At 39.7% G+C, this 27,456-nt stretch overlaps 1 protein-coding gene across 1 annotated transcript in view; it reads left to right on the top strand.

The window, feature by feature from the left end:
* The first annotated feature begins 6,843 nt into the window (after positions 1-6,843).
* Positions 6,844-27,456, top strand: part of LRRC34 (leucine rich repeat containing 34) — a 56,190-nt gene continuing 35,577 nt past the window's right edge. The window contains exons 1-5 of the mRNA XM_004447927.5: positions 6,844-7,076; positions 11,431-11,554; positions 12,110-12,231; positions 12,326-12,390; positions 12,887-12,970. Coding sequence (XP_004447984.1) covers positions 6,950-7,076; positions 11,431-11,554; positions 12,110-12,231; positions 12,326-12,390; positions 12,887-12,970 — 522 coding nt within the window. The 5' untranslated portion in view covers positions 6,844-6,949. The remainder of the gene's footprint in view (positions 7,077-11,430; positions 11,555-12,109; positions 12,232-12,325; positions 12,391-12,886; positions 12,971-27,456) is intronic.

Genomic DNA, 27,456 nt, shown 5'->3' with positions numbered 1-27,456 from the left:
ATGTGACTGGTTTGTTAAGTTCTTGTATTTCATTTAGTGTCAATGTAGGTTATTTGTGCACTTCTGGGAATTTGTCCATTTCATCTAGGTTTTCTAATTTGTTGACATACAGTTTCTCATAATATCCTCTTATGATCCTTTTTATTTCTGTCGGGTCAGTTGTAACTTCCCCCTTTTCATTTCTGACTGTATTTATTTGCATCTTCTCTCTTTTCTTCTTTTCTTCTAGCTAGGGGTTGTCAATTTTATTGATCTTCTCAAAGAACCAGCTTTTGTTTTTGATTTTCTCTATTGTTTCTTTGCTCTCAATTTCATTTATTTCTGCTCTAATCTTTATTATTTCTTTCCTTCTGCCTGCTTTGGGATTGGTTTGCTGTTCTTTTTCTAGTTTCTCTAACTGTTCAGTTAAATCTTTGAGTTTAAGTCTTTCTTCTTTTTTTTTAATATAGGCATTCAGAGCTATAAATTTCCTTCTCAAAACTGCCTTCACTATATCCCATAAGTTTTGATAAGTTTTGTTCTCCTTTTCATTTGTCTCAACATATTTACTGATTTCACTTGCAATTTCTTCTTTGACCCACTGATTATTTAAGAGTGTTTTTTTCAGCCTCCACATATTTGCAAATTTACTTTTTTCCTGTCTATTACTGATTTCCAGTTTCATTCCAATTTTATCTGGAATGGTTCTCTGTATAACTTTAATCTTTTAATATTTATTTAGAGCTGCATTGTAACCTAACATGTAGTCTATCCTGGAGAAAGATCCATGAGCACTTGAGAAGAATGTATAACTCACTGAGTTTGGATGCAGCATTCTGTAAATGTCTGTTAGGTCTAACTCCTTTATCATATTGTTTAAATTCTCTGTAGCCTCATTGATCTTCTATCTAGTTGTTCTATCTAATGATGTGAGTGGGGTGTTGAAGTCAACAATTATTGTAGAGATGTCTATTTCTCCCTTTAGTTTTGCCAGTGTTTGTCTCATGTATTTTGGGGCACCCTGGTTAGGTACATAGATATTTATGACTGTTGTATCTTCCTTCTGGATTGTCCCTTTTATTAATATATAATGGTCTTCTGTAGCTCTTATAAATTTTTTGCATACGAAGTCTGTTTTGTCTGATATTAGTATAGCTTCCTCTCCTCCTTTTTGGTTACTATTTGCATGAAGTATCTTTTTTCAACCTTTCACTTTCAGCTGGTTGGTATCCCTGGATCTAAGGTGAATTTCTTGTAAGCAGCATATGGATGGCTCATGTTTTTTTATCCATTCCTTCAGCCTGTACCCTTTTGATTGGGGAGTTTAATCCATTCACATTCAATGATATTACTATAAATGCATTCTTTACTTTCTCCACCTCATTTTTTTGTGCTTGCTGTCTGCTTTTTTGTGTTCATTTGCTGTGTGCTCTGTGTCTGCTCATTTTTTCTTTAGGAGGCACCAGGAACCAAAATGGGACTTCCCATGTGGGAGAGAGGCACTCAATTGCTTTAGCCACCTCCAATCCCTGCTTTTGTTGTTGCATCATCTTGTTGCATCAGCTCTCTGCACCAGCCTGTTTTGCTTGCTTGCTCTCTTGCTCATCCTCTCCAGAAGGCACCAGGACGCAAACCCAGGGCTTCCCATGTAGTAGGTGGGAGCTCAATCTCTTCAGCCACACCTGCTTCCCCATTTTAGTGTTGGGTTTTCATATGTCATATCATATTTTTGACTGTCTTTTTACTCTTTTGGTTATCCTTTTTCTATTCTTTCTTCTATACTGTCCTCCAGGCCTCTCTCTCCTTTCTTTTTATTTCAGGTTCTAAGTCTTCTTTAATATTTTCTGCAAAGGTGGATTCTTTTTTGCTAACTCTCAGTTTCTGTTTGTTTGTGAATATTTTAGACTCACCTTCATATTTGAAGGATGATTTTGCTGGATAAAGAATTCTCCACTGGCAGTTTTTCTCTTTCAGTATCCTAATTGTATCATACCACTATCTTCTCACTTCCATGGTTTCTGAAGAGAAATCTGCAGTAAGTCTTACCAGACATCCCTTGTATGTGATGGATTGCTTTTCCCTTACTGCTCTGAGAATTTTCTCTTTGTCTTTGACCTTTGACATTCTGAGTAGTCTGTGTCTTGGAGTAGGTCTATTTGGATTTATTCTGATTTGGGTACAGTGTGCTTCCTGGACATGTAAATTCATTTCTTTTGTTAAAGTTGGGACATTTCCAGCTATTATTTCCTCAAATACTCTTTCTGCCCCTCTTCCCTTCTCTTCTCCTTCTGCATTTTTGTTGTTATTCAACTTCCTGAGCCCCTGTTCAGTTTTTTCCATTCTTTTCTCCCTCTGTTTTTTCCTGTCTTCAATTTCAGTTGTTCTGTCTTCAGTATCACTTATTCTTTCTTCTATCACTTGATTCTGCTGTTGTATGACTCTAATGTGTTTTTTATCTCATCCACTGTGTCTTTCATTTCCATGAGCTCTGTAACTTTTCTGTTCAGGATTTCAAATTCTTTGTGCTTACTTAATGTCTTAAAAAAAAACACCAGACATTTTATTTATTTCTACCCATCCCCTCGTTGTTTGCACTTGCTGTATCTGTTCATCTTCCTTGTTTCCTTAGGAGGCACTGGTACCTGAGCCTGGGACCTCTGATATGGGAGGGAGGCACCTAATCACTTTAGCCACCTCTATTCCATTGTTGTGTCTCTCATTGTGTTTCTTTTCTTCTTGGGTCTTTTGTTGAGTCATCTTGTTGCATCAGCATACCACGCCTGCCTGTCACATCAGCTCACTGTCTTGCTTGTCCTCTTTAGAAGGCACCAGAAATCTCTGCTCCCTGCTTTTTTTGTTTCTTATTATATTTTTCTTTTTGTGTCTCTTGTTGTGTCAGCTTGCCAGGCCTGCCCATTGCACCAACTCACTATCTTCTTTAGGAGACACTGGGAACTGAACCAGGGACCTCCCATGTGGTTGGCAGGAGATCGATTGCTTGAGCCACATCTGCTTCCCTAAATGTCTTCTTGATATCATTTATCTCTTTAGCCATATTTTCTTTCAACTCATTAATTTGATTTTGGAAATTTTTGTGCATTTTGCTAGTTAGTTCTTTCAAATCCTGCTTCTCTTTTGGGGCTTTGATACATTCCTTTTCTTGGGTCATGTCTACCATTTTCTTAGTATGTCATAATTTTTTGCTGAAGTCTAGGCAATTGACTAGGATGTAGTAGTTTACCCAGATGCTCAACTTTTTCTCTTTTGTAGATTTAGTGGCAGGAGGCTGTGTGTTACCACTGCCCTTTGATTCTTGGATCAACCTGGATTGTTAGGATTGTCCCTGCTATTTGCTCAAAACTGGGCTCTGGACCCAGTAATTGGATGCAGACCCACTTCCTAGGGCCTTGGGGAGGGAAGCAAAAAAGGCAGGAAAAAGCCTCAATTAATTTTCTCACATGCACTTCCTTGTTCTGCCAGCAGACAGCACTCTTCAGCAGCTCTCAGTTCAATGCCTGATTGGAGTGTATTTGTTGCAACACAGATCAGATAAATGTGATGGAGCTTCCTGCCTGGAGGCTAAGAGCCTTGTAATTAAAACTTTCTCAGAGACAGTTCTCCAGCCTTCTCTGGCAGCCCCCGCCCTCCTCTTTTTGCAGGTGGGAAATATTTCCACTCTCCTCCGAGTCCTCAACAATCAGTCCTGGTTAGTAGAGAAGGAGATTGGGAGGGTTGTATATCTTTAGTCCCTTGCCAGCTCCAAGGAAACAATGGTGCAGCCCCACCTGGCCTGGAAGGGCTCGTGGGACACAGCAGACCAAATTTGTGAGTCAAAAGCTGAGTCAGCTTTAGGCTGTGTCCCTCTCTTTCTCCTTTCTTTGGGAGGTATGTCCTTAAATCGGTCCTGGCTAGAAGGGAGGGAGGTTGGGAGGGTCGAATTTCTCCAGTCCTTCCCTGGCTCCCAGGGCAAAAAAGTGTGTGGTCCCACCCGGCCTGGAAGGCTCGTGGGGCACAGCAGACCAAATTTTTGGGTCAGAAGCTACGTCAGCCTTAGGTTGTGTCCCTCTCTCTCCTCTTTCCTGATGTGGTGGATCCCTGAAGCCCCCTCTGTAGTCACAGGCCCAGAGGCCTGAGAATTTAATGTGGGGGATGGTGCCAGCAGCAGCAGCCCCTGGTTTCAACTCACAGTTCTATAGTCGTGATTTCCCTCCTTTGTCTATTTCTCCTCTGGGCAGTGTCCAGCCTTCACCTGGTATCCTAAACCCTAGAAGATATTTTCCCAGGCTGTTTCAGCCTGTCCTCTAGCTATTTTTCTGTGGCCTACTGTGTGTTCATCTGAGATGCTCTACTGGGGTCCCGGTTGTTATAAATCTTAATCCATTCCCGTGGGTGTGAACCCACTATAAATAGGACCTTTGGAAGATGCTGTTTGTAAAGGGGACTGACTGAATCAGGTTGGACTTTAATCCAGATTACTAGAGACCTTCATAAACAGAATAAAATTCAGATACAGAGAAAGCCACAGGGAGAAGCCAGAAGTTAATGGAACCCATAGAAGAAAGAAAGATATTACCAGGTCCATTGCTATGTGACAGAAAAGCCAAGGATCAAGGATCAGCAGCAGTCAGCCCCAGAACGCCACAATCTTCACCTTGCTGCATCACCTTGCTGAGACCTCAAATGCAGACTTCTCCTAGTTTCAGAATTGTGACCCAGTTCCTGTTATTTAAACTAACCCTTCTAGGGTATTTGTCATAGGAGCCAAGAAATTAAGACACCTTCCTATGATATAAGGTGTCAGAGGAAATACCTTACAGAGAAATGAAAATGCTCTTTTATTGGAATTTGGGACTATAGACCCTTATGTAGTCTCTTCTTCTCTGACTTCTAGAAAACTCAGATTCAAATTAGACTTACCCTCTGGATGCCTGGCATGTAAGTACTCACTGAATCCAGTCAAGTTTCCTTTATGCTCGGCAACTCCCTCAACCCCATATGTGATTTTTAAGGGTTTCTTTTTTTTTTTTTTTCCAACTAAGTCTCTCCCTCACCTGGAAATCACTAGGGGTAATGAGATATGTACTGATGGAAGTAAGTTGTGCATGTTGTCAGTCTCTTTTTGACCATCCCGTTTGTTATGTATTTTGACATTCTGTGTAAGTGCTTTGTCTTTATTTGCTAGCTTGTCATTTTTCTAAGGCATACAGGGATAAGAGTGCTATAGAGTGCTGTCTGTCTGCATAAAGCAGCCCTTTTCTGTTTATTGTGTTCTGACCCTGTTTATTAGTCACTCTATAGAACAAAAGTCTAATTTTTGCACTTCTTTCTTCCCCCCCTTTGCCTCCCCCCCCACACCTGGAACAGCAATTAATCCTCAACCTTGCTTTCCTTTCCTCTATCTTCTTAATTTAAAATATTTTAGGGCTGTAAAACCACAAGTTCTCTAATCAAAAAAAAAAAAAAATTAAGGGAGGGATAGGGAAGAATATATGTCAAATTGTACCTGGACTCATGCTTGTTTTAGTAGTTCAAGCCAACTCTCAATTTTGTTGGGAGTAGATAGGATAAATGAACACATAATTGTCTATTTTCTTATCATCATAATGCCTAACTTGAATAACATGACATTTTAAGTGATGCTTAAAATCAGTAGGGAAAAAAGAAAAGAAAGGAAAAGAAAGAGAGAAAGGAAAGAGAAAGGGAGGAAGGGAGGAAGGAAGGAAGGAAGGAAGGAAGGAAGGAAGGAAAGAAGGAAGGAAGGAAGGAAAGAAGGAAGGAAGGAAGGAAGGAAGGAAGGAAGGAAGGAAGGAAGGAAGGAAATCAGTAGGCTACACAGTAGGGTTTGAAGAGACCTTCACCTTGCTGAACTGTTTCATGGCAATCTTGGACTGGTCTAGAATAGCCTAGTGTAGTAGCATGAGGAAGGGAGAAATTGAACATTTTGTTTTTTATCTTTTAACTGTGTTCATAAAATGGCCTGATTTCATCTTGGGGGTCTTCTCCCACCTTCTCTTCACTCTTGCACTGGTACCCTAGCTAATTCCAGAATCTGCTACACACTCCCTCAACCTATTTTTCTTCGGTCGACAGCCAAATTCAAATAGGACTTTCCTTCCCTACTTCTCCCTCCCTTACCCAAGAACCAAATCCTGACCTTGTTACCCTCATTCTCCCACCCCATCCTTAGCCAAGATCCTAATGTCTCCCTGCCAGGTTGTGTCAAATCCAACCTCCATCCTGCCACTCCTATAACATTCATACTCCTCGAAGGATGCACAGGGTTCCCCATGGATCCTTCCCACTCTGTACTGTCCTGAGCACCCTCGAAGTACTTACGCGTCACAAGCACACGCCAAGCAGATCTGTCCTATGGTAGGTTCACTCGGACCAATCTGGACGTTCCCTTCTCCAGAGAGCCCTCTCTGATGACCCCGCCCCTCGTCCCCCCAAGACTCGTCTACGTGCTCCCTTTATGCACCCATAGCGCCACACCCTTAACACAAGACGGTGCTTCTGCGCTTAGCTCCCGCAGACCTGTGCACATTTTGGGGGAGGGGACTGTGTCATAATCGTCTTTGTAGCCTCGCCCCTAGTCCAACAGCCACGCCCCCTAAACCTCGGGAACTCTTCTTCCTGCAAAGGATCCAGAGCACCCTCCCTCAGTGTGCCTTTGACCAAGGGCGGGTTGCGTTGGGCCCAGACAAGATGACCCAGGAACCTACATAGAACCTGCTCGCCCAGGCAGACCTCAGGGCCCGAGAGCGGACCGCACAGGCTCGCGAAGCCTGCGGCACGCCGCGCTCTAGGTGTGCGCCTCCCCTTCGCGCCCCGCGCCGCGCGCTCCTGGGGCCGTGAGCGCGCTCCTGGGGCCGTGAGCGCGCTCCTGGGGCCGTGAGCGCGCCCGCCGCCGGGTGTGGAAGCGCAGCGGGGTCGCTATGGCAACGCCGCCGCCTCAGTCCGCGGGGTAGAAATGTGGGAACGTCGGGAGGGGATGCCTCCCGTCCCCAGGTCGGAGCTGACTCGGGCCTGGGCCCCGGTCCCGGCTCCGCAACCTTCTCCAGCCGCCAACCCGACCCTGGCCCCGGTCGATGAGCTCGGTAAGAACTAGGGGAGTTTCTGACGCCAGCCTGGCCCGGAAGAAACGCGCCAAGGCTGTGGGGTCCCACGGGCGTCTTCCTCGGAGCAGGCTGCGGGCTCGAGGCGGGAGGTGGGAGGCTGCTTCCGGGGAACCCCGGTGGTGGCCGGAACTTTGGGACGTCTCCAAACACAAGCGAGGGGGAGACCCAGGTTTGCGCGGCTGGTCCGCCCTTCGCGCGACAGGTTGCCGCGGAGGAAGGTGTGAAAGTCGCTTTGCTCCTGCGGCCTCGGCGGGGTTGTCGGGGGCTCTCCTCCCGGCCTCCTCTAGGTGGGAGCTCCAGAGAGCAGGCGTGGGGGGGGGGGGGGGGGGGACGACAAGACTTTGCGCTCAATGCCGCTTTTAAAAGATTTCTGCTCCCTTGTATTTCCAGCAAAAGAGAGCATAGCCCGCCCCAGCTTCTCCATTTACATTTCGAATTCCTGTTTAAAGTGTGTTTGTGCTTTAGGAGCTGTGTCAGAAGCATCATTAAAACCTCGGGGGGCGGGGGGGGGGCATTACTACCCCGTAGAAAGAAAAGGGATCTTAAGAGGGAAAACAACAACACCAACAAACCTCTCTGCATCCATGAGTTGGGCATTCTATACTCTCCCTACAGCAGAAGAGGGAAGTTTAAGCTCCAAGACTTGAAGTAATTTGTCCAAAGTCACACAGCAGCTTCTGGATAAGCGCCCAAGTCTGACTAAAAGACTTGATTTCCCAGTAGTTGGGCCGAAGGAACGGTCTCCAAAATGATTCTTGACTTTGGAAAGTTTAAAACATGCTGCCGGGTGAAAGAAGTTATTTGGAATTCAAGGCTTAGGACGAGTATGAAAAACGAAATTTGGGATAGATTTTTGACAGTCCTGTGCAGCTAGTTTTTGCTTTACAATTGGGAGATTAATTTATTATTTTTCTCAACATGAATTCAGTATAAAAAATAAGATTATTGGTGCCAAAAATCCTGATGTAAAATACCTAGGTGAAGTTTAAATAAAAGGAATAGCAGAAAAATATAACAGAAACTTTTAAATATTTTAAATCTACCTAGCTAATTAAATAATATTCTTGTAACTTTCTTTAGGTATATTTAGCTTGTAATCTCAGATTCTTTGATGCCTTCACAAAAACATGAGTTGTAAAACTGACACATTCCTTTGTGTCCTGGGTGTGGTGAGGCCAGCAGAGGCAGGCACTTTATCCCAGAGAGATCTCAGGACAATCCTCTCCTTTTTTTATTAATTTTTTTAAAAGATTCATTTTTTATTTATTTCTCCCCCCTCCCTCCCCCTCAGTTGTCTGGTCTCTGTGTCCATTCGTTGTGTGTTCTTCTGTGACTGCTTCTATCCTTAGCAGCAGCACTGGGAATCTCTGTTTCTTTTTGTTTTGTCATCTTGCTGTGTCAGCTCTCCGTGTGTGTGGTGCCATTCCTGGGCAGGCTGCACTTTCTTTTGCGCTGGGCGGCTCTCCTTATGGGGCGCACTCCTTGTGCATGGGGCTCCCCTACCCGGGGGACACCCCTGCGGGGCACAGCACTCCTCGTGCGCATCCGCACTGCGCATGGGCCAGCTCCACACTGGTCAAGGAAGCCCAGGGTTTGAACCTTGGACCTCCCATGTGGTAGGCAGATGCCCCTATCCGTTGGGCCAAGTCCGCTTCCCCGTCTCCTTTTTTTAATATCTAGGATGCCAGAGGGTAGAAAGAAGCCAGTTGAGAGCTCGATGCCACCATCTGTTTGTGATCTGCTTACTTTGTGTCCCGAGATGCTAAAATATCTTTATCTTGATTGCATTCCCAGTGAGCATGGTCACACAAATCTGGGAAATGAAGAATTCTTACCACCTTTGCCTAAGCTCAAAAATTTTAAGTCTTCATGCAACTGAGCATTTAAAGTATCTTGAAGAGTGTTGTAGATTGGACTGTTAAGGTTTGCTCAATCCAGCACTTCCCAAACTTAAATAAGACAATAAAACCCAGCTACTTAAAACATCTTTGATTATCTTGTGGAAAATTAATTTCCTATAGAACACAGTTTGGGAAATATTGCACTAAAATATTATTTAAATACATGAAAATTTCCTAAAATTGGTGAAGGGTTTCATTATGTACAGCCACATAACAGAAATTAGATTGACCTTAAAATTTTTCAGAGATATCTCGTGACATGGGAAAACTAAGTATAATGTTAAGTGAAGGAAGCAGTATTTAAAACTATACCAAAAGATTCCAATTTTGTTTAAAAATATTTATATATATATATACAAAAGAAAAACAATTAGAAGGAAATACTCCCCAGACCTCAATAGTGGTTGTTCTTTGGTGATAGGATTGCTGATGATTTTCTTTTTGGTATTGAAAGCTCCAAATTGTTTGGTTAAGCCTGTATTAAATTTATTTTTAAAGGTTCTTTAAAACAAAAGTATTAATATAAAATTTTGCTTTCTTTCTTAATATACTATTTCTTATCTTAAATCTTGTGCTATAAATTTGCTTAGCTAACTCCTTAGTTCATAATTAGTGCAGAAATCCATTCAGCTAAGGCTATTTCTGACATGTAGAGACCCAGGGGAGAAGAAGAAGCTGGCTTCTGAAGAAACCAGGCTGGTTGAGCGGTGATTTCTCTGAGCACAGATTTTTAAAATAGATATCCAAAAGGTAGAAGGACAGAAAACAGGCAGTGGCAAGTGCTTGGAGTAAAGTAACAACGTAGCTTCCACTCTTCCTGGGCCTTGCAAGATGCTTTTATTTTTAAAAATTTTCAAGATATATTTATTTCTCTCCCCTTTCCCTCACCATCGTTGTCTGCTCTCTTGTGTCCATTTGCTGCGTGTTCTGTGTCTGCTTCATTCTCGCTGGCACGGGGAATCTGTGTCTCTTTTTGTTGCGTCATCTTGCTGTATCAGCCCTCTGTGTGTGCGGCGCCACTCCTGGACAGGCTGAGCTTTTTTCACACAGGGCAGCTTTTCTTGTGGGGCTCATTCCTTGTGCTTGGGGCTCCCCTACGTAGGGAACACCCCTGCATGGCACGGAACTCCTTGCGTGTGGCAGCGTTGCATGTGAGCCATTCACTACACAGGGCAGGAGGCCCTGGGTTCGAACCTTGGACCTCCTATGTGGTAGGCAGACACTCTATGAGTTGAGCCTCATCCGCTTCCCGCAAGGTACTTTTAAAGTAATATTGATACCAATAAGACCAATGAGGAAAGCTGCTTGTATAAAGGAGGAAGGAGATCTCAGTTTCTGCTGTGTGTCTGTCATCTTTATTAAGAACTGAACTGGAGGGAAGCGGACTTGGCCCAGTGGTTAGGGCGTCCGTCTACCACATAGGGCGTCCTTGACCCGTGTGGAGCTGGACCATGCGCAGTGCTGATGTGCACAAGGAGTACTGTACCACGCAGGGGTGCCCCCCATGTAGGGGAGCCCCACGCGCAAGGAGTGTGCCGCGTAAGGAGAGCTGCCCAGGAATTGTGCCGCACACACGGAGAGCTGACACAACAAGATGATGCAACAAAAAGAAACACAGATTCCATACTGCTGACAACAACAGAAGTGGACAAATAAGAACACGCAGCAAATGGGCACAGAACAGACAACTGGGGGGGGAGGGGAGAAGGGGAGAGAAATAAACAAAAAATAAATCTTAAAAAAAAAAAGAACTGAACTGGGAAGAATCACCTTTGAAAGAGGAAATGGGAGGGTGGGTGAAGAGATCCTATGAGTTAGGCCTCTTGTCTGTTATGAGGAATAACAGACAAGAGCTATATCCAAAGATACCATCAATTTGAGATTGTGTATAGGGTATCCAAGAAGCGTATGGGACTTGGTGACTTTTCAGACTCTCCCTGTCAACTTTAGATTCCCTCATATCATTGTGTTTATTTGAAGTCATTATAAGAAATCTTGAATTATCCTAACTGGCGTGGAGTCAGAGTTTGATTCTGTACTCTGCCCATATTAGCTATGTGGTTTTGGACACATTTTTTAACTTCTCTGGATGTCATTTTCCTTAGCTACCAGGCCTGGTACATGATAGAGGTTAATTCTCCCTTATGTCACTTCCGAATTAGGGTGGTGACTAAAGCCCTTGTCTGTCTACCTTCAGTCACTTGGTATGGTCTGATTTAATGGCCCTAGTTCTCCAAACAGCATTTTTTATTCTCTTTCCCACATTCCTTGCATCTCTCTCTCATCTCTCATCCATCCTTAGTTTCTTCTTTTTCCCCCAACCACACTCTGTTCATGTACATGTTCATCTTTGATTGAAAGAATTATAATTGGGGAGGGGGAAGCTCCTGGATAATTTGTATATGATGAAGAGTAATGTAATTATTTTTCAGAAGTTCCAGCAGCTGTTGCCAGTCTCCAAGAATATTATTGTAATCTGTGTACGGAAATGTCTCAGAAAATTAATCCTTTTATATTGACTGTACTCCAGGAAGTGGATGAAGAAAGGAAAAAGGGGTAAGGAAGACAAACACTTGATTACATCAGCAGTATTCACTGATATTCATCTGTGTGAGAATCTTGAAATACTGAGTGATTTTTAGCCATTTAAAAATGCTTGGTAAAATGAACATACCCTTTGATTCAGATAAATCAAGTATATGAATGACACTTTTGGTAGGCCTTAGAGGCTTTGTGGTATACGGAGAAGAACACTAGACCAGGAGTCCCCATGTCTGGGCTCCAGATTTGACCTTAACACCTGTGAGATGGATGAATTTAGGCAAAGCGTTGACGTCTTCAATGTCTTTATTTCTACCATGGAAATACTTTGCTTCGTTTTTGTGTGTGTATGTGAAAAATTAAATGATGTATATTAAAGTGTTTTGCAAAGTCTGAGAATATTCAGCATTAATTAAAATTATCTGGTGTTAATCTACTATACTGAGGTGCATGCTTCATTCTAGTAAATGTTATCCATGGTGTTACTTACTATTTACACATGAAGAAAAAAATACTTCTATTTTTTAACTGGATTTCTTTGTATTTCAAAATCTTTTTCTTTATTTTAAGATTGGAAAAAGAAATCACATTGAACATTGCTGGTAACAATCACCTAATGCCAGTAGAAAGAATAACAGGTGAAGATTTTTGGATTCTTTCCGGAATTTTAAAGAAAAATCCATATATTGTGGGTATGTCTCTTTAAGAATCAATACCTCCTTTTCATTGTCCTGATTTTAAGTATTCATTATAAGGAATGTCAGTCTATTCATCTGTGTCTTTCAGGTTTGGATGTTAGATATAACCTACTCTGTGATGTGGGTGCATACTATGCTGCAAAACTGCTTGAGGTATTTTACTACAAAATAATCTTAGTTTTATTTATAGTGCAACCACTTAGTGTAATGGGACATACACAAAACACTAGTGTTCCAAATTCCAAGAGTCCTGACTCTGTACTATAGTACTTGGAATATACTGGAAACACATTTGTGTATTTAGCCTCATCAGAGCAGGTACCTAGAGCTCCTGAGTTATCTTTTGCAAATGTGTTGTACACCGTGGTTAAATAAATACACAGAGTACATCCATACATTGAATCATTGGTCAGAGCTGAATATACAGTCTTTTTCTTTCATTTATATTGCAATTAAATTTATGTTTAAATGAAAATGGTGAATTTTTCCATCAGTGGTAGTTAGTGCCTTTGCTGAGTTTTTTTTTCTGGGTTATAAAGAAGATTTTCTGTGGAGGTAAAAGGTTTACTTAAGGCAACACAGAAACATGTATTACTGATTGATTTCTAAGAACACATGTGTAATACCTTATTTTTTCTCTTTGTTATAGAAACAACTTAATCTCATTTATTTAAACCTTATGTTTAATGATATTGGGCCTGGTGGTGGAGAACTGATTGCTAAAGCACTACATGTAAGCATTTGTATACATAAAACTAACATTTTATTTTGGAATTTTAAGATACCTTGGCTATAACAAAATCAAATGTTAACATGAATTTATTATTTAAATATCATTGGAATTAAATTTTTATTGTACTTCAATTTGCTAAAGTGTGGACATTATAAGAGCGCTTTTGAATTCATTTTTAAAATCAACAGCTTTGAGATATAATTCACTTACTTAAAATTCACCATTTTAAAGTGTACAGTTAACAATGTTTTTTTTATTTTTTAAATTTTTTGTCTTTATTTTTTTAATGTTGCATTAAAAAAATATGAGATCCCCATATACCGCCCCACCCCCCTAACCCCGCTCCTCCCCCCATAACAACAACCTCCTCAATCATCATGAGACATTCATTGCATTTGGTGAATACGTCTCTGAGCACCACTGCACCTCATGGTCAGTGGTCCACATCATAGCCCATACTCTCCCACAGTCCACCCAGTGGGCCATAGGAGGACATACAATGTCCGGTAACTGTCCCTGCAGCACCACCCAGGACAACTCCAAGTCCCGAAAATGCCCCTACATCACATCTCTTCCTCCCACTCCCTATCCCCAGCAGCCACCATGGCCACTTTCTCCACACCAATGCCACATTTTCTTCGTCTACAATGGTTTTTAATAGTCACAGAGTTGTGCAGTCATCACCATTACTGTGGTCTATTTTTATAACATTTTTATCACTCCATAAGGAAGTCCCATCTCCATTAACAGTCCCTCCCCATTCTTTCCTCCCTCTAATCTGTGGCAACCAGTAATCTACTTTCCATTGCTATAGATTTGTCTTTTCTGAAGATTTGTATATAAATGGAATCATACAATATGTGGCCTTTAGTGACTGGCTTCTTTCACTTTGCGTATTTTTCAAGGTTCACCTGTGTTATAGCATTATGTCGGTACTTGGTTTCCTTTTATTGCTGAACAGTATTCCACTGAATGGTTATACCACATTTTGTTCTTCTTTTTAGCAGTTGATGGATGTTTGGGTTGTTTCCATCTTTTTGCTGTTGTGAATAATGCTGCTATGAATACTTGTGCATGCATTTTTGCATGGACATATGTTTTAAATATTCTTGAATATACAGCTAGTAAAGGAATTGCTGGGTCATATGGTAACTCTGTGTTTAACATTTTGAGAAACTGCAAGATGGTTTTCCTAAGTGGCTGTACCTTTTTACAGTCCCACCAATAATGTATGGAGATACCAATTTCTCTACATCATTGCTAACACTTGCTATTGTTTTTCTGATTTTAGTGATCCTCCAGTGTGTGAAATAGTATTTCATTGTGGTTTTAATTTGCATTACCCTGAGGATTAATGATGTTGAACAGCTTTTCATGTGCTTATTTGTCATTTGTATAAGCAAATGTCTATTGCCCATTTTAAAAATTGTGTTGTCTTTTGAATTTATAAGAGTTTAAAAAAATGTATTCTGGATTCAAGTCTCTTCTCAGATACATGATTTGCAAATATTTTCTCCCATTCTTTGAGTTTTTACTTCCTTGATGATGTCCTTTGAAGCAGTTTATTTTTTTCTTTTGTTGCTTGTGCTTTTGGAATCGTGTCTATGCAGGCTCTGCCTAACCAAAGGTTACGAAGATTTATGCTTATGTTTGTTTTTCTTTTATTTATTTCTCTCCCCTTCCCCTGCCCCATTGTCTGCTGTCTTGTCCATTCACTGTGTGTTCTTCTGTGTCTGCTTGCATTCTTGTCATGCAGCACCAGGAAACTGTCACTTTTTTTGTTGTGTCACCTTGCTGCATCAGCTCTCCATGTGTGCAGTGCCAATCCTGGGCAGGCTGCGCTTTTTTCACGTGGGGCAGCTCTCCTTATGGGGTGTACTCCTTGCGCATGGGGCACCCTACTTGGGGGACATCCCTGCGTGGCACTCCTTACGCATGGCAGCATTGTGTGTGGGCCAGCTCACCACACGGGTCAGGAGGCCCTGGGTATTGAACTCTGGACCCTCCATATTGTAGGTGGGCACTCAATCAGTTGAGCCACAACCACTTCCCAATGCTTACATTTTCTTCAAAAAATTTTCTATAGTTTCAAATCTTACATTTAGGTCTTTGATCCATTTTGAGTTAATTTTTGTAGATGGTATGAGGTAGGATATCATTCTGTTGCATGTGGACATCCAGTTGTCCCATTTTTTGAAAAGATTATTCTTTCCTCCATTGAATTATCTTGACATCCTTATCAAAAAACAATTGACTGTAAATATGAACATTTATTTCTGGACTTTCAGTTCTGTTCATTAATCTATATGTCTTTCCTTAAGCCAGTACCATATTGTCTTGGTTACTATAGATTTGTAGTAAGTTTTAAAATGAAAAAGTGTGTGTCATCCAACTTTTATTTTTCTTGAAGATTGTTTTATTTGGGGTCCCTTGCATTTCCATATCAATTTTTCCAAAGAAAAGCAGTTAAGATTTTGATAGGAATTATGTTAAATCTATAGATCAACTTGAGAAGTAGTGGCATCTTAACAATATTAAGTCTTCTGATTCATGAACATGGGATGTTTCTCCATTTGTCTTTAATTTCTTTCCAGGATATTTGTAATTTACAACGTACAAGTCTTGCCCTTCTTTTAAATTAATCCCAAAGTACTTTATTCTTTTTATGCTACTGTAAATTGAATTGGTTTTTTTAAATTTCATTTTTAGGTTGTTCATTGCTAGTGTATAGAAATAAAATTGATTTTTTTTTTTTTAGGAGGTACAGGAGATTGAACTTGGGACCTCCTATATGGGAAGCAGGCACTCAACTACTGAGCTACAGCTGGTCCCTACAATTGATTTTTTGCATATTGATTTTATATCCTGAAATCTTGCTAAACTTGTTTATTAGTTTCAATATTTGCTGATTCCTTAGAATTATCTATATGTAACATCTTGTCATGGGCAAATAGAGATAGTTTTATTTCTTCCTTTCCAATCTAGATGCCTTTTAATTCTTTTTATTGCCTAACTGGCCTGGCTAGAGTTGCTAATATTGATTAGAAGTGGTGAGAGCACACATCCTTGTCATACTCCTGATCTTATGGGGATATGAATTCATTTCCAAATATTTTTGCTTATAAGTCCTCATATTTACTCATTAGAACTATGAAACATCTTTAATATTCCTAGTGAAAGATTTATCAAAAAAGTAAAATAGGGAGTTCTGGGAAGATGGTATTGGAATAGGCAAGTAAGGCTCAACTTTTTTATAAAAACAATGGAGAAAGGGCCAAAAGCTGTCCGACGGGCCTGCTTTGAGGGTCAGCAGAGGGGGGGTGTTGCGGAGGATGGAGAGTGGTTTCTCTTCAATGAATTTAGCCAGCAGAGACCACTTTGAATCATGGCTCTGGCCAGACTAGAAACATGGGAAAGCTGAGGTCGACAGAAACACTTCTGGGGAAAGGTTTGCCAATGAGCACCATCTCCTGGCCAGCCAGGAAGATGCAAGGAGAAAAACTGCTTTTAGGTCTCTCGAGACCCAACTCTTAGGAGAAAATCTATGCCCTGTTAGTGTATCCCTGGCATGATTTTGATAAAATAAGCTCGGCATTTATAAAGACTCAGAATAAGTTGAACCACAAATCAAAGAGGAGCTGGGGAAAAAAAAAGAACAACTAGACAAGAGAGAGAAATTGACCATCAGAGTAAATTCATTAACATGTTCAGATGCCTAGACATCAGCAAAAAATTACAAGCCATACTAAGAAACAGGAAGAGATAGCCCATCCAAAGGAACAAACACAATATCCTGATGAGATACAGGATATAAGACAGCTAATCAATGATAATCAAGCAAATCTCCTAAAACAATTCAAAGAATTGAAGGAAAATATAACTAAATAGATAAAGAATATTAAGAAGACACTGCATGAGCATAAAGAACAATTTGAAAGCCTGCAAAGACACAATAGATGAGATTAAAAATACATTAGAGGCATGTTGAATTAGAGCAGATTTGAATTGTTTAAAGATGGAATTAGTGGAATTGAGGAGAAAACATCTGAACTTGAAAAGACAGGAGACAGAGAAGAGAATGGAAAAAATGAAACAGGGTCTCAGGGTATTGAATGACAACATGAAACACACAAACATATGCATTATCAGTGTCACAGAAGAAGAGAATGGAAAAGGGGCAGAAAGAATATTTGAGGGAATAATGACCAAAAATTTCCCAACCCTTATGAAAGACATAAATATTAACATCCAAGAAAGACAACACACCCCAAACAGGATAAATTTTAATAGACCTATTCCAAGACACTTACTATTCAGAATGACAAATATGAGAGATAAAGAGAAGATTCTGCAGGCAGCAAGAAAAAAGCCAAGCATCACATACAAGAGACCCTCCATAAAATTAAGTGCCAGCCTCTCATCAGAAACCACTGAGGTGAGAAGAAAGTAGTATGATGTATTTAAGGTACTGCTAGCCAGGAATTCTGTGTCTGGCAAAACTGTTCTTCAAAAATGAGACTGAGTTTATAGTCTTCACAGACAAACAAGAACTGAGAGAGTATGTTATAGAGAGTATGTTACCAAAAGACCAGAATTACAAGAGATATTAAAGGGAGTGCTGTAACCTGAAAGGGAAAAAAAACAAGGGCGAGAGATTTGGAGAAGATATAGAAATAAAGATAATTAAGAAGGGTAAATTAAAGGGTAAAAAGACAGACAATAGTAAAATATGACAATGGAAAGCCTAAAGGATAAAATGAATATAGATGCAAAAATCCTCAACAAAAATACTTCCAAACCAAGTCTAAAAGCACATTAAAAGAATTATACACTATGATCAAGTGGGTTTTTTCCAGGTTTGCAAGGGTGGTTCAACACAAGAAAACCAATTAGTGTAATAAACCATATTACTATAAATTGAAAAAGAAAAATCATATGATCCTCTCTATGGATGCAAAAAAGGCATTTGACAAGATACAGCATACTTTCTTGATAAAAACACTCCAAAAGATAGGAATAAAAGGAAGCTATCTCAATATAGTAAAATGCATATATGAAAATCCTACAGCTAGCATTGTACCCAATGGTGAAAGACTGAAAGCTTTCCTGCTGAGTTCAGAATCAAGACAAGGATGCCTACTGTCATCACTGTTACTCAGTAGTATAGTAGAAGTTCTAGCTAGAGCAGTTAGGCTAGATAAGGAAAGAAAAGGCACCCAAATAGGAAAGGAAGAAGTAAAACTTTCACTATTCACTGACGATATGCTCCTAAGCTACTAAAACTGATAGATAAGTTCATCAGAGTAGCAGGATATAAGATTAATATGGAAAAATCAATAGCATTTCTCTACACTACTGATGAGCAATCTGAGGAGGAAATCAGAAAAAAAGTTCCATTTAGAATAGCAACTAAAAGAATCAGGTATTTAGGAAAAAAACAAGGACATAAAGTTCCTTTATTCAGAAAGCTACAAAATATTGCTAAAAGAAACCAAAGAAGACTTAAATAAATGGAAGGACATTCCATGTTCATGAACTGGAAGATTAAATATTGTTAAGAGGTCAATTCTACCCAAACTGATTTACAGAGTCAATGCAATCCCAATAAAAATTCAACAGCCTTTTTAGCAGAAATGGAAAAACCAATTCTCAAATTTATTTGGAAGGGTAATAGGCCCCAAATAGTCAAAAATGTCTTCAAAAAGATGAACAAGGGGAGCAGATATAGCTCAAGTGGTTGGCACTTGTTTCCTATGTATGAGGACCCAGTTCGATCCTTAAAAACAGCTAAAAAAACCAACACTTTTTGGCGAGTGGATGTAGCTCAGTGGTTGAACACCTGCTTCCCATGAATATGTATGAGGTCCTGGGTTCTGTCCTCAGTACCTACTTTTAAAAAAATGGACTCTTACTTCCTGACTTTAAAGCATGTTACTTAGCTAAAGAGGCAAAAACAGCCTGGTACTGGCATAAAGAGAGACAGATTGACCAATGGAACCAAATTCAGAACTCAGAAATAGACCCTTGCATCTATGGTCAAGTCATTTTTCACAAGGTTGTCAAGCCCTGCCAGCTGGGCCAGAACAGTCTATCAACCAATGGTACTGAGAAAACTGGATATCCATATCCAAAAGAATGAAAGAGGACCTCTATGTCATACCATATACAAAAATTAACTAAAAAATGGATCAAGGACCTAAATATAAAAGCAACAATCATAAAACTTCTAGAAGAAAATGTAGGAAAACATCTTCAAGATCTTGTGGTAGGTGGTAGTATCTTAAACCTTACATCCCAGACCGGTAAAATAGATAAATGGGACCTCCTCAAAATTAAACACTTTTGCACCTCACCCTTTGTCAAAAGGGTGAAAAGGCATTCAACTCAATGGGAGATAATATTTGGAAATCCCATGTCCCATAAGGGTTTAATATCCAAGATATATAAAAAGATGTAGCAACTCAACAATAAAAAGAAAATGACCCAATTGAAAAATGGGCAAAAGACTTCAATAGACATTTGTCCAAAAAAGAAATACAAATGGTGAAAAAGCACATGAAAAAAGTTCAACATTGCTAATGATTAGGGAAATGCAAATCAAAACTACAATGAGATATACTTTCACACCTATTAAAATGGCCACTATTAAAAAAACATAAAATTACAAATGTTGGGAAGAATATGGAGAGACTGGAATGCTTATTCACTGTTGATGGGAATATGGAAAGGTACAGCTACTGTAGAGGACTGTTGGGCAGTTTCTAAGAAAGCTGAATATAGATTTGACTTATGACCTGGCAATACCATTGCTAGGTATGTACACAGAAGAACTGTGAGCAGTGACACAAACAGACATCTACACACCAATGTTCATTGAGGCATTATTCACAATTGCCAAAAGAGGGAAACAACCCAGGTGTCCATTAACCAATGAATGGATAAAGAAACTGTGGTGTATATTGGAATATTATGCAACTGTAAGAAGAAATGAAATCGTGAAGCTTATGACAACATGGATGAACCTTGAGGATATTGAGTGAGGCAAGCCCGACACAAAAGGACAGATACTGTATGATTGCACTATTATGAACTATGTAAATTCATGGAGTTTATTATTAGATTATAGGTCACCAGAAATAGAATAAGGGTAGAGAATGGAAAGCTGAGGGTTAATCTGTACAGAATTGGTATAAAGGTTGTTTGTAAACCTTTGGAAATGAATAGAAATGGTGAAAGCACATCATAGTGTTTGTAACTAGTGGAGCTATTATATGGGTATGACAGTGGTTGAAAGTCTAAGGACATGTATTAATATATTACTAGAAGGAATGCTAAAAAATGTAACAAGGGACTGTATAACAGTGAAACTTTATGTGAAATATGAATATGGTTGATATTGCATATATAAGACTTTTTTTTATCAAAATATAAATGCAAATAAACTAGAGAGACAGAAACAGTATAGTAGCTGTATATGGCAGGGAAGCATAGAGAGATTGAGAGGTAATGAACTGTCGTTGTTTGTTTTTGTTTGTTTTGTTAAGATTTATTCTATTTATTTATTCCCCCACCTCCTTATTGTTTGCACTCACTCTCTGTCCCCTGTGTCCATTTGCTGTGTGCTCTCTGTGTCTGCTTCTCTCCTCTTTAGGAGGCACCCGGAACCTAACCTGGGACCTCCGATGTGGGACAGAGGGACTCAATCGCTTGAGCCACCTCAGCTCCCTGGTTTGTTGTATCTCTCATTATCTTTCCTCTTTGTGTCTCCTTGTTGCATCATCTTGTTGCATCCTCTCGCCACACCTCACCATCATGCCAGCTCACTGTCTTGCTCTTCTCCAGGAGGCACCAGGAACTTAACTTGGGACCTCCTGTGTGGTAGGTGGGAGCTCAATTGCTTGAGCCACATCTGCTTCCCTGTCTGTTTTTTTAAAAATTATTATTATTGGAATAATGAAAATGCTCTAGTAATGATTGAAATGATGAATGCACAACTATGTGATTATATTACATACCACTGATTGCAGTCTTTGGATGGATTTATGCTTTATTAATATGTATCAATAATATTGACTTGTTACAAAAAGGAAAAAAAGAAAAATCAACTCTTGGCATGTTTGCAAAGGAAATTAGTTTGAACTGAAAGATAGTATAATTTGTTGTAGAATAAATTGTATCCTCCGCTGGGTTTTCTATGTCATAAAATTTTGTCCAATTAAAGTGGAATTATTGCTCAGAGAAAAAGAGTAGAATAAGAGGTAGAATTAAACTTTGCAAATACATGAGAAATTCTGTCACTTCTGAAATAATATATGGGGATTCTGGTCATCTAAGTTAGTGGCTTAAGACATTCCAGGATGCTATTCCCTGTTATTTTTCACTAACTAGCAAAACTCCCAAAACTCTGGAAAGCAGTTAAAAGGTTTTAGTAACTTGGTAAATACCAAATCAAGAAAATGCAGCTTAAAAACATTAGTAAAAGCTCTTGGCACCATTGCTGGCTTTGTCCGCCTCACTTTCTTGTATACAATTTGTTGCTCCCATTAGGGATCCCCAGCCCTTTTCCAGTGAGAGCAGAGTAACACCTGGGTGCATAGTGGTGTGCCTGTATGCCAATGCCAACCTATCACGTGACATCCTGGAAGACTGAACCAAGAAACTCATCTCTGGCTCACCTTTCAAGACTTGCCCTGGAGACAGAATAAGGTTGGAAACAGGTAAAACAATGTAAGAAACAATTAAGTCAAAACACTGAGGCAAAGGATCAACTTCTTAAAATCATACAATAGAACACTGGGGAAGGAGAGAATGTCTATTTCATAGAATACAGTGGGTATTTGAATTCCTGCAAATGGGGGAATTCCTAAGGCCACATGCAAGCACAAGTGCAGGACAAGATGCAGACTCAGAAAAGATGGAGAGAACCCTGCACTCCACATTCACCTTATTCTGAGCTTCTTTATAGGAGAGTAATACACTGAAGGAGACCAGCCAACCCACAGCCAATTTACAAAGACTGTGAAAGGTTTTTTTTTCAATGTTTGTTTTTGTTAGCTCCAGGCACTCAAAGAAATCTCTGTCATATCACTAGCTGGGTACAAAATTAAGGAAGAGACAGCTCAGGGTCTAAATCCCAGAGTTAGCACTTTACAATATTAAAACATACAGTGTACAGCAAAAGACTACAAGACAACCAAGGATACAGGGTGTGATGGCTTCTCCAAAGAAACGATAAAATCCAGAAGCCCTCAATAAAGAGGACCAGACTTTGGACATAAGAGGTAAAGACTTTTTTTTAAAAAAGTTACTCGATATGCTCAAAGAGATAAAGAAAGGACTGAGAAAGAACTAAAGGATATGAGGAAAACAATCAATGAACAATATGGGAATCTCTTTGAGATTCTCTACAGAAACCAAATAGAAATGTTAGAGTTGAAGACCACAAAAAACGGAAATGAAAAATTCCCTAAAAGTCTCAACAGCAGATTGGAGTTGACAAAAGAATCAGTGAACTTGAACACAAGGCAATTGAAAGGATACATGCTGAAGAGTAGAAATTAAAAAATTAAAAAATGTAAATAGAGCCTAAGAGAACTGTGGGACACCATCAAGTGTACCAATATAGGCATTCTGGGAGTCTAAAAGGAGAAGAAAGAGTAAGGGGCAGAAGGAAACTCAAAGAAATAATGGTAGAAAACTTCTTAAATTTAATAAAAGGCATGCATATACACAGCCAAGAAGTCATGAAACCCCAAACAATATGAACTCAAAGCAAACTATGCCCAGACACATACTAGTCAACTGTTTAATGCCAAAGACAAGGAGAGAATTCTGAAAGCTGCAAGAGAAAAGCTATGAATCATGTACTAGGGAATCCCAGTAAGATTAAGTGCCAATTTCTCATCAGAAATCCTGGAGGCAAGAAGGCCTGCTGAAAAAATAAACTGCTGAAAGGAAACAATTGCCAATCAAGAATTTATATCCAGCAGAATTCTTTCAAAGCTGAGGGACCTGCCCAAGAAGCAGTGCTAAAGGGAATGCTTCATATTGAAAGGAAAGGACACTAGAAAGTGCATTGAATTAGCATAAAGAAAGACCTCCAATAAAGGCACCCATATGGGTAATTATAAATGCCAGTACTATTGTATTTTTTTGGTATGTAACTTCACTTTTTACTTCATGTTCTAATATGCAAATGGATAAAAAGTAATGCTAAATCTACAGTTTCAGACATACAGTGTATAAAGATATAATTTGTAACAAGCATAACAAAAAAGTGAGGTACCAGAGGGGTATAGGAACAGTGTATGTGGTATTGAAGTTAAGTTGGTATCAAATCAAATGTAATTGATATAATTTTAGGATGTTAAATTTAAGCCCCATGGTAACCACAAAGAGAATATATGAAACACATATACAGAAAGACATGAGAAGAGATTCAATATGGTACAATACACACAAAAATAATCAAATAAATATGAAGGCAGTCATGGAAGAATGAAAGGCCAAAAAAGTTTTAAGATTTACAAAGAACAAATAACAAAATGGCAAAAGAAAGTCCTGCATTACCAGTAGTTCTGTGTGCTGTTTACAGAGATGTATCTTAAGTCCAAAAACACAGGTAGATTGAAAGTGAAAGGATGGGAAAAAATACCGTATAAACAGCAACCAAAAGAGAGCTGCTGGCAAGTAGGTCTGGCTGACCAGTCTTGGTTCTGAGCTCAAGCGGACTCAAGTTTACCTTGCACTCCCTCATGGAACTCCTACACTCTACCACTTTCTTCCCAGTTAACTCATCTCCTTGCTCTTCACACAAGCTAACAGTGCATTCACATTTGCTCCGATTTCCTCCAGTGGCACCACAGGCAGGAGGCAGAGCAAACCCAAGGTACTGGGGAGAGGGCAGTACATTATGGAAAGAATGCACTCTTAAACAACCAGTCGGCCAAAGAAGAGCTCACAAGGGAAATTAGGAAATATCTTGAGGCAAATGAAAATGAAAACCCAACATACCAAAACTTAAGGGATGCAGCAGAGACACTGATGAGAGGGAAATTTATAGCTCTAAATGTTTACCTTAAAAAAGAAAGATTTCAAATCAGAGACATAACCTCATAACTGGAGGATCTAGAAAAAGAACAAAAAACTAAACACAAACCTAGAAGAAGGAAGGAAATAACAAAGTTTAGAATGGAGACAAGTGAAATAGAGAATAAAAAAAATAGAATCAACAAAACCAAAATTGGTTCTTTAAAAAGATCAGTAGAATCAACAAATATTTAGCCTTGCTGAAAAAGAAAAAAAGAAGATACAAACAACTGAAATCAGAAATGAAAAGGGGGTCATTACTATCAGCCCCATAGAAATAAAAAGGATTATAAGAGGATACTATGAATACCTGTATGCCAACACATTAGATAACCTAGATGAAATGGGAAAATTCCTAGAAACACATAAACTATCTATACTGACTCCAGAAGAAATAGAAGATCTCAACAGACCAATAACTAGTGAGAATAAATCAGTAATGAAAACCAAAAAACCTCCCAACAAAGAAAAGCCCAGGACCAGATGACTTCACAGGTAGGTGAATTTTACCAAACATTCCAAGAAGAATTAAAATACCTTTCCTGCTTAAACCCTTCCAAAAAATTAAAGTGGAGGGAATACTCCCTAACTCATTCTTTGAGACAATATTACCTTCATACCAAAGCCAGATAAAGATACCACAAGAAAAGGAAACTACAGGCTAATAATATCCCTTATGCGTATGGACAGAAAAATCCTCAACAAAATATTGGCAAACTGAATCCAACAGCATATTAAGAGAATTATATACTGTGATCAAGTGGGATTTATCCCAGGTATGTAAGGATGGTTCAACATAAGAAAATTGATAAATGTAATATGTCACATTAACAGAACAAAGGAAAAAAAAAACCCATGTGATTATCTCAATTGATGCAGAAAAGGCATTTGACAAAATCCAGCACCCCTTCTTCAAAAAAACAATGGGAAAACTAGGAATAGAAGGAAACTTCCTCAACATGATAAAGGGAATAAATGAAATACCCACTACTAATATACTCAGTGGTGAGTGAATGAAAGCCTTTCCTCAAAAATCAGTAACAAGACAAGGATGCCCACAGTTATCATTGTTATCCAACATGTACTGGAAGTTCTAGTCAGCACAATTAGGCAAGAGAAAGAAATAAAAGGCATCCACATTGTAAAGGAAGAAGTGAAACATTCTCTATTTGTAGATATGATCCTATACTTAGAAAATCCTGAAAAATAGCTACTGAAACTATTAAACTAATTGAGCAAAGTGATGGGGTACAAAATCAACACCCAAAAAGAACAATTTGAAGAAGAAATTTTAAAAGATTCCATTTACAATAACAACTAAAAGAATCACATATCTGGGAATAAATCAACCAAAGATATAAAGGACTTGTACACAGAAAACTATAAAACATTGCCAGAAGAAATGAAAGAAGAACTAAATAAATGGAAGGGCATTCCATGTTCATGGATTGTAGGACTAAATATTAAGATGTTCTACCCAAAGCAATTTATGAACTGAACATAATCCCAGTTAAAATTCCCACAGCCGCCTTTGCAAAAATGGAAAAATCAATCATCTAATGTATATATTGAAGGGCTTAGGTAGAGGTTGCACCAAGAGGAGGCCTTTGTCTTCTGTCGGGATCAGTGATGTGGAAGAACACGGTGTCGTCAGTCTGGTTCCAGAAGGTGGACATGGATGAGTATGACAAGAACAAGTTTGTGGACCAGGACAATGGAGGTGATAACTAGGCTGGGCCAGACGAGGGCGAGAAGGACTCTAGCCTGTGGCAAGGAAACATGACAGCTGCTCTACAGGCAGCTCTGAAAAATCTCCCTATCAACAACAAGAGTCAGGCGGTGAAGGATCGGGCAGGCAGCATCGTCCTGAAGGTGCTCATCTCTTTTAAAGTTAATGATATTAAAAAGGCAGTTCAATCTCTGGACAAGAGTGGTGTGGAACTCCTAATAAAGTGTATCTATAAAGGCTTTGAGAACCCCTCTTCACAATAGTAGTGCTGTTTTGCAATGGCATGAAAAGGCACTTGGAGCTGGAGGAGTAGGGTCCCTTGTTCCAGTCTTGACTGCAAGGAAATCCATGTAGTCAGCAGAAACTGGATATCTGCCATGGGTTGTGGGAGTTGCTGGTACAAAGACCAAAACAGCAAATGCTGCTGCTGCCCTTTGGGTAACATCTGTTTCTCTCAGCTTTAAAGAAGAAAATTATGTATCAATTTTTCTTTAATGAAAATCAGAATAATATAGAAGAAATTTGTCTCAAAGAAATGTTTCCTGCTCTCAAAAACTATTTCAGTGATATATATATACCTGTCTGTATATAGTATAGTTTACATCCAAGTTTGTGCAATTTTTAACCCCTATTGGCTGGTTTTGTTTTGTTTTGTTTCATTCTTGACTAAGACAGAGATGTGGTCAGAATTTGAGAACAGTTTCCTAACTCATTGCTAGCAAGCAGAGATCATCATAAAAAATATGTTTGAGAGACTGACAGCTATTAACCTTGCAGAACTGGACCATACTTCCCCTATTTAAGCAAATATGGTTCTGGAGCACATGTTGGGTGAACACCACTACCAAGTTCCAGCTTTGTGTCTCCTTGTCTCCAGATTATCTATGCTGTGAGTTTTTAAGTATGCTTTCTTCCTCTCAGCATCCAACGATCATGGCTTCTCAATGTCTTTGCGTTTACCCAGGGTCCAGGGAAGGAGTCTTGCTGTATACTAGTGTATATATAAAATATCAGAGCCTGTTTGTCATGAGCATAAAACTTTTGTGCCAATATTATGGCCCTATTTGGGGAAACTATAATGCAAATCAGAAAAGATGCAGAAACTTATGTAGTTCAAACTCTGAGCAGCCTCTGAATGAAATGCTATTTTCTTTAAAAAATATAGAAACTGCCCCAGATATTATGAGGTTAACAATTAGTATTTAGAGAGACTGTTACAGGAATTCCGGCAAGATGGTGGCTGAGTGAGCTTGCCTTGCCGTCTCTCCTGGGAAGAGGCAGCTGGGTGCCGCCGGAGGTTCTCTGGGACCAGGCTTTTTTGGGATTTTTGCAGGGCAGGAAGTGTCTGGACATCGATTTGGTGGGAAGGTAATGGAGAGGATTGGTCTATAAGATATAATTTGGGTTCTATTGCCTGGAGGTGAGACCTGCACACGGGTTGCTCCCTCCTTGGGGGTGGGTGGAGCCACGGAACCTGCACTGTGGCCACGCTTTTTGGTGGCTCTGCGGTGTTGGGGAATTCGCGAGTCCTGGGCGGGCTGTTGGGGGGTTGACGGGACGGGACGCCTTTGTGGATCGATTTGGGGAGACAGACGGTGTTTTGTTGTGAAGCGGGGGAATTTTTGATTGCGGACACAAATAATAGCACTTCCACCTGGAGCCCCACCCC

Source organism: Dasypus novemcinctus, chromosome 4, assembly GCF_030445035.2.
Source record: "Dasypus novemcinctus isolate mDasNov1 chromosome 4, mDasNov1.1.hap2, whole genome shotgun sequence".
Classification (NCBI taxonomy): Eukaryota; Metazoa; Chordata; class Mammalia; order Cingulata; family Dasypodidae; genus Dasypus; species Dasypus novemcinctus.
This window is presented reverse-complemented; position numbering and strand designations above follow the sequence as displayed.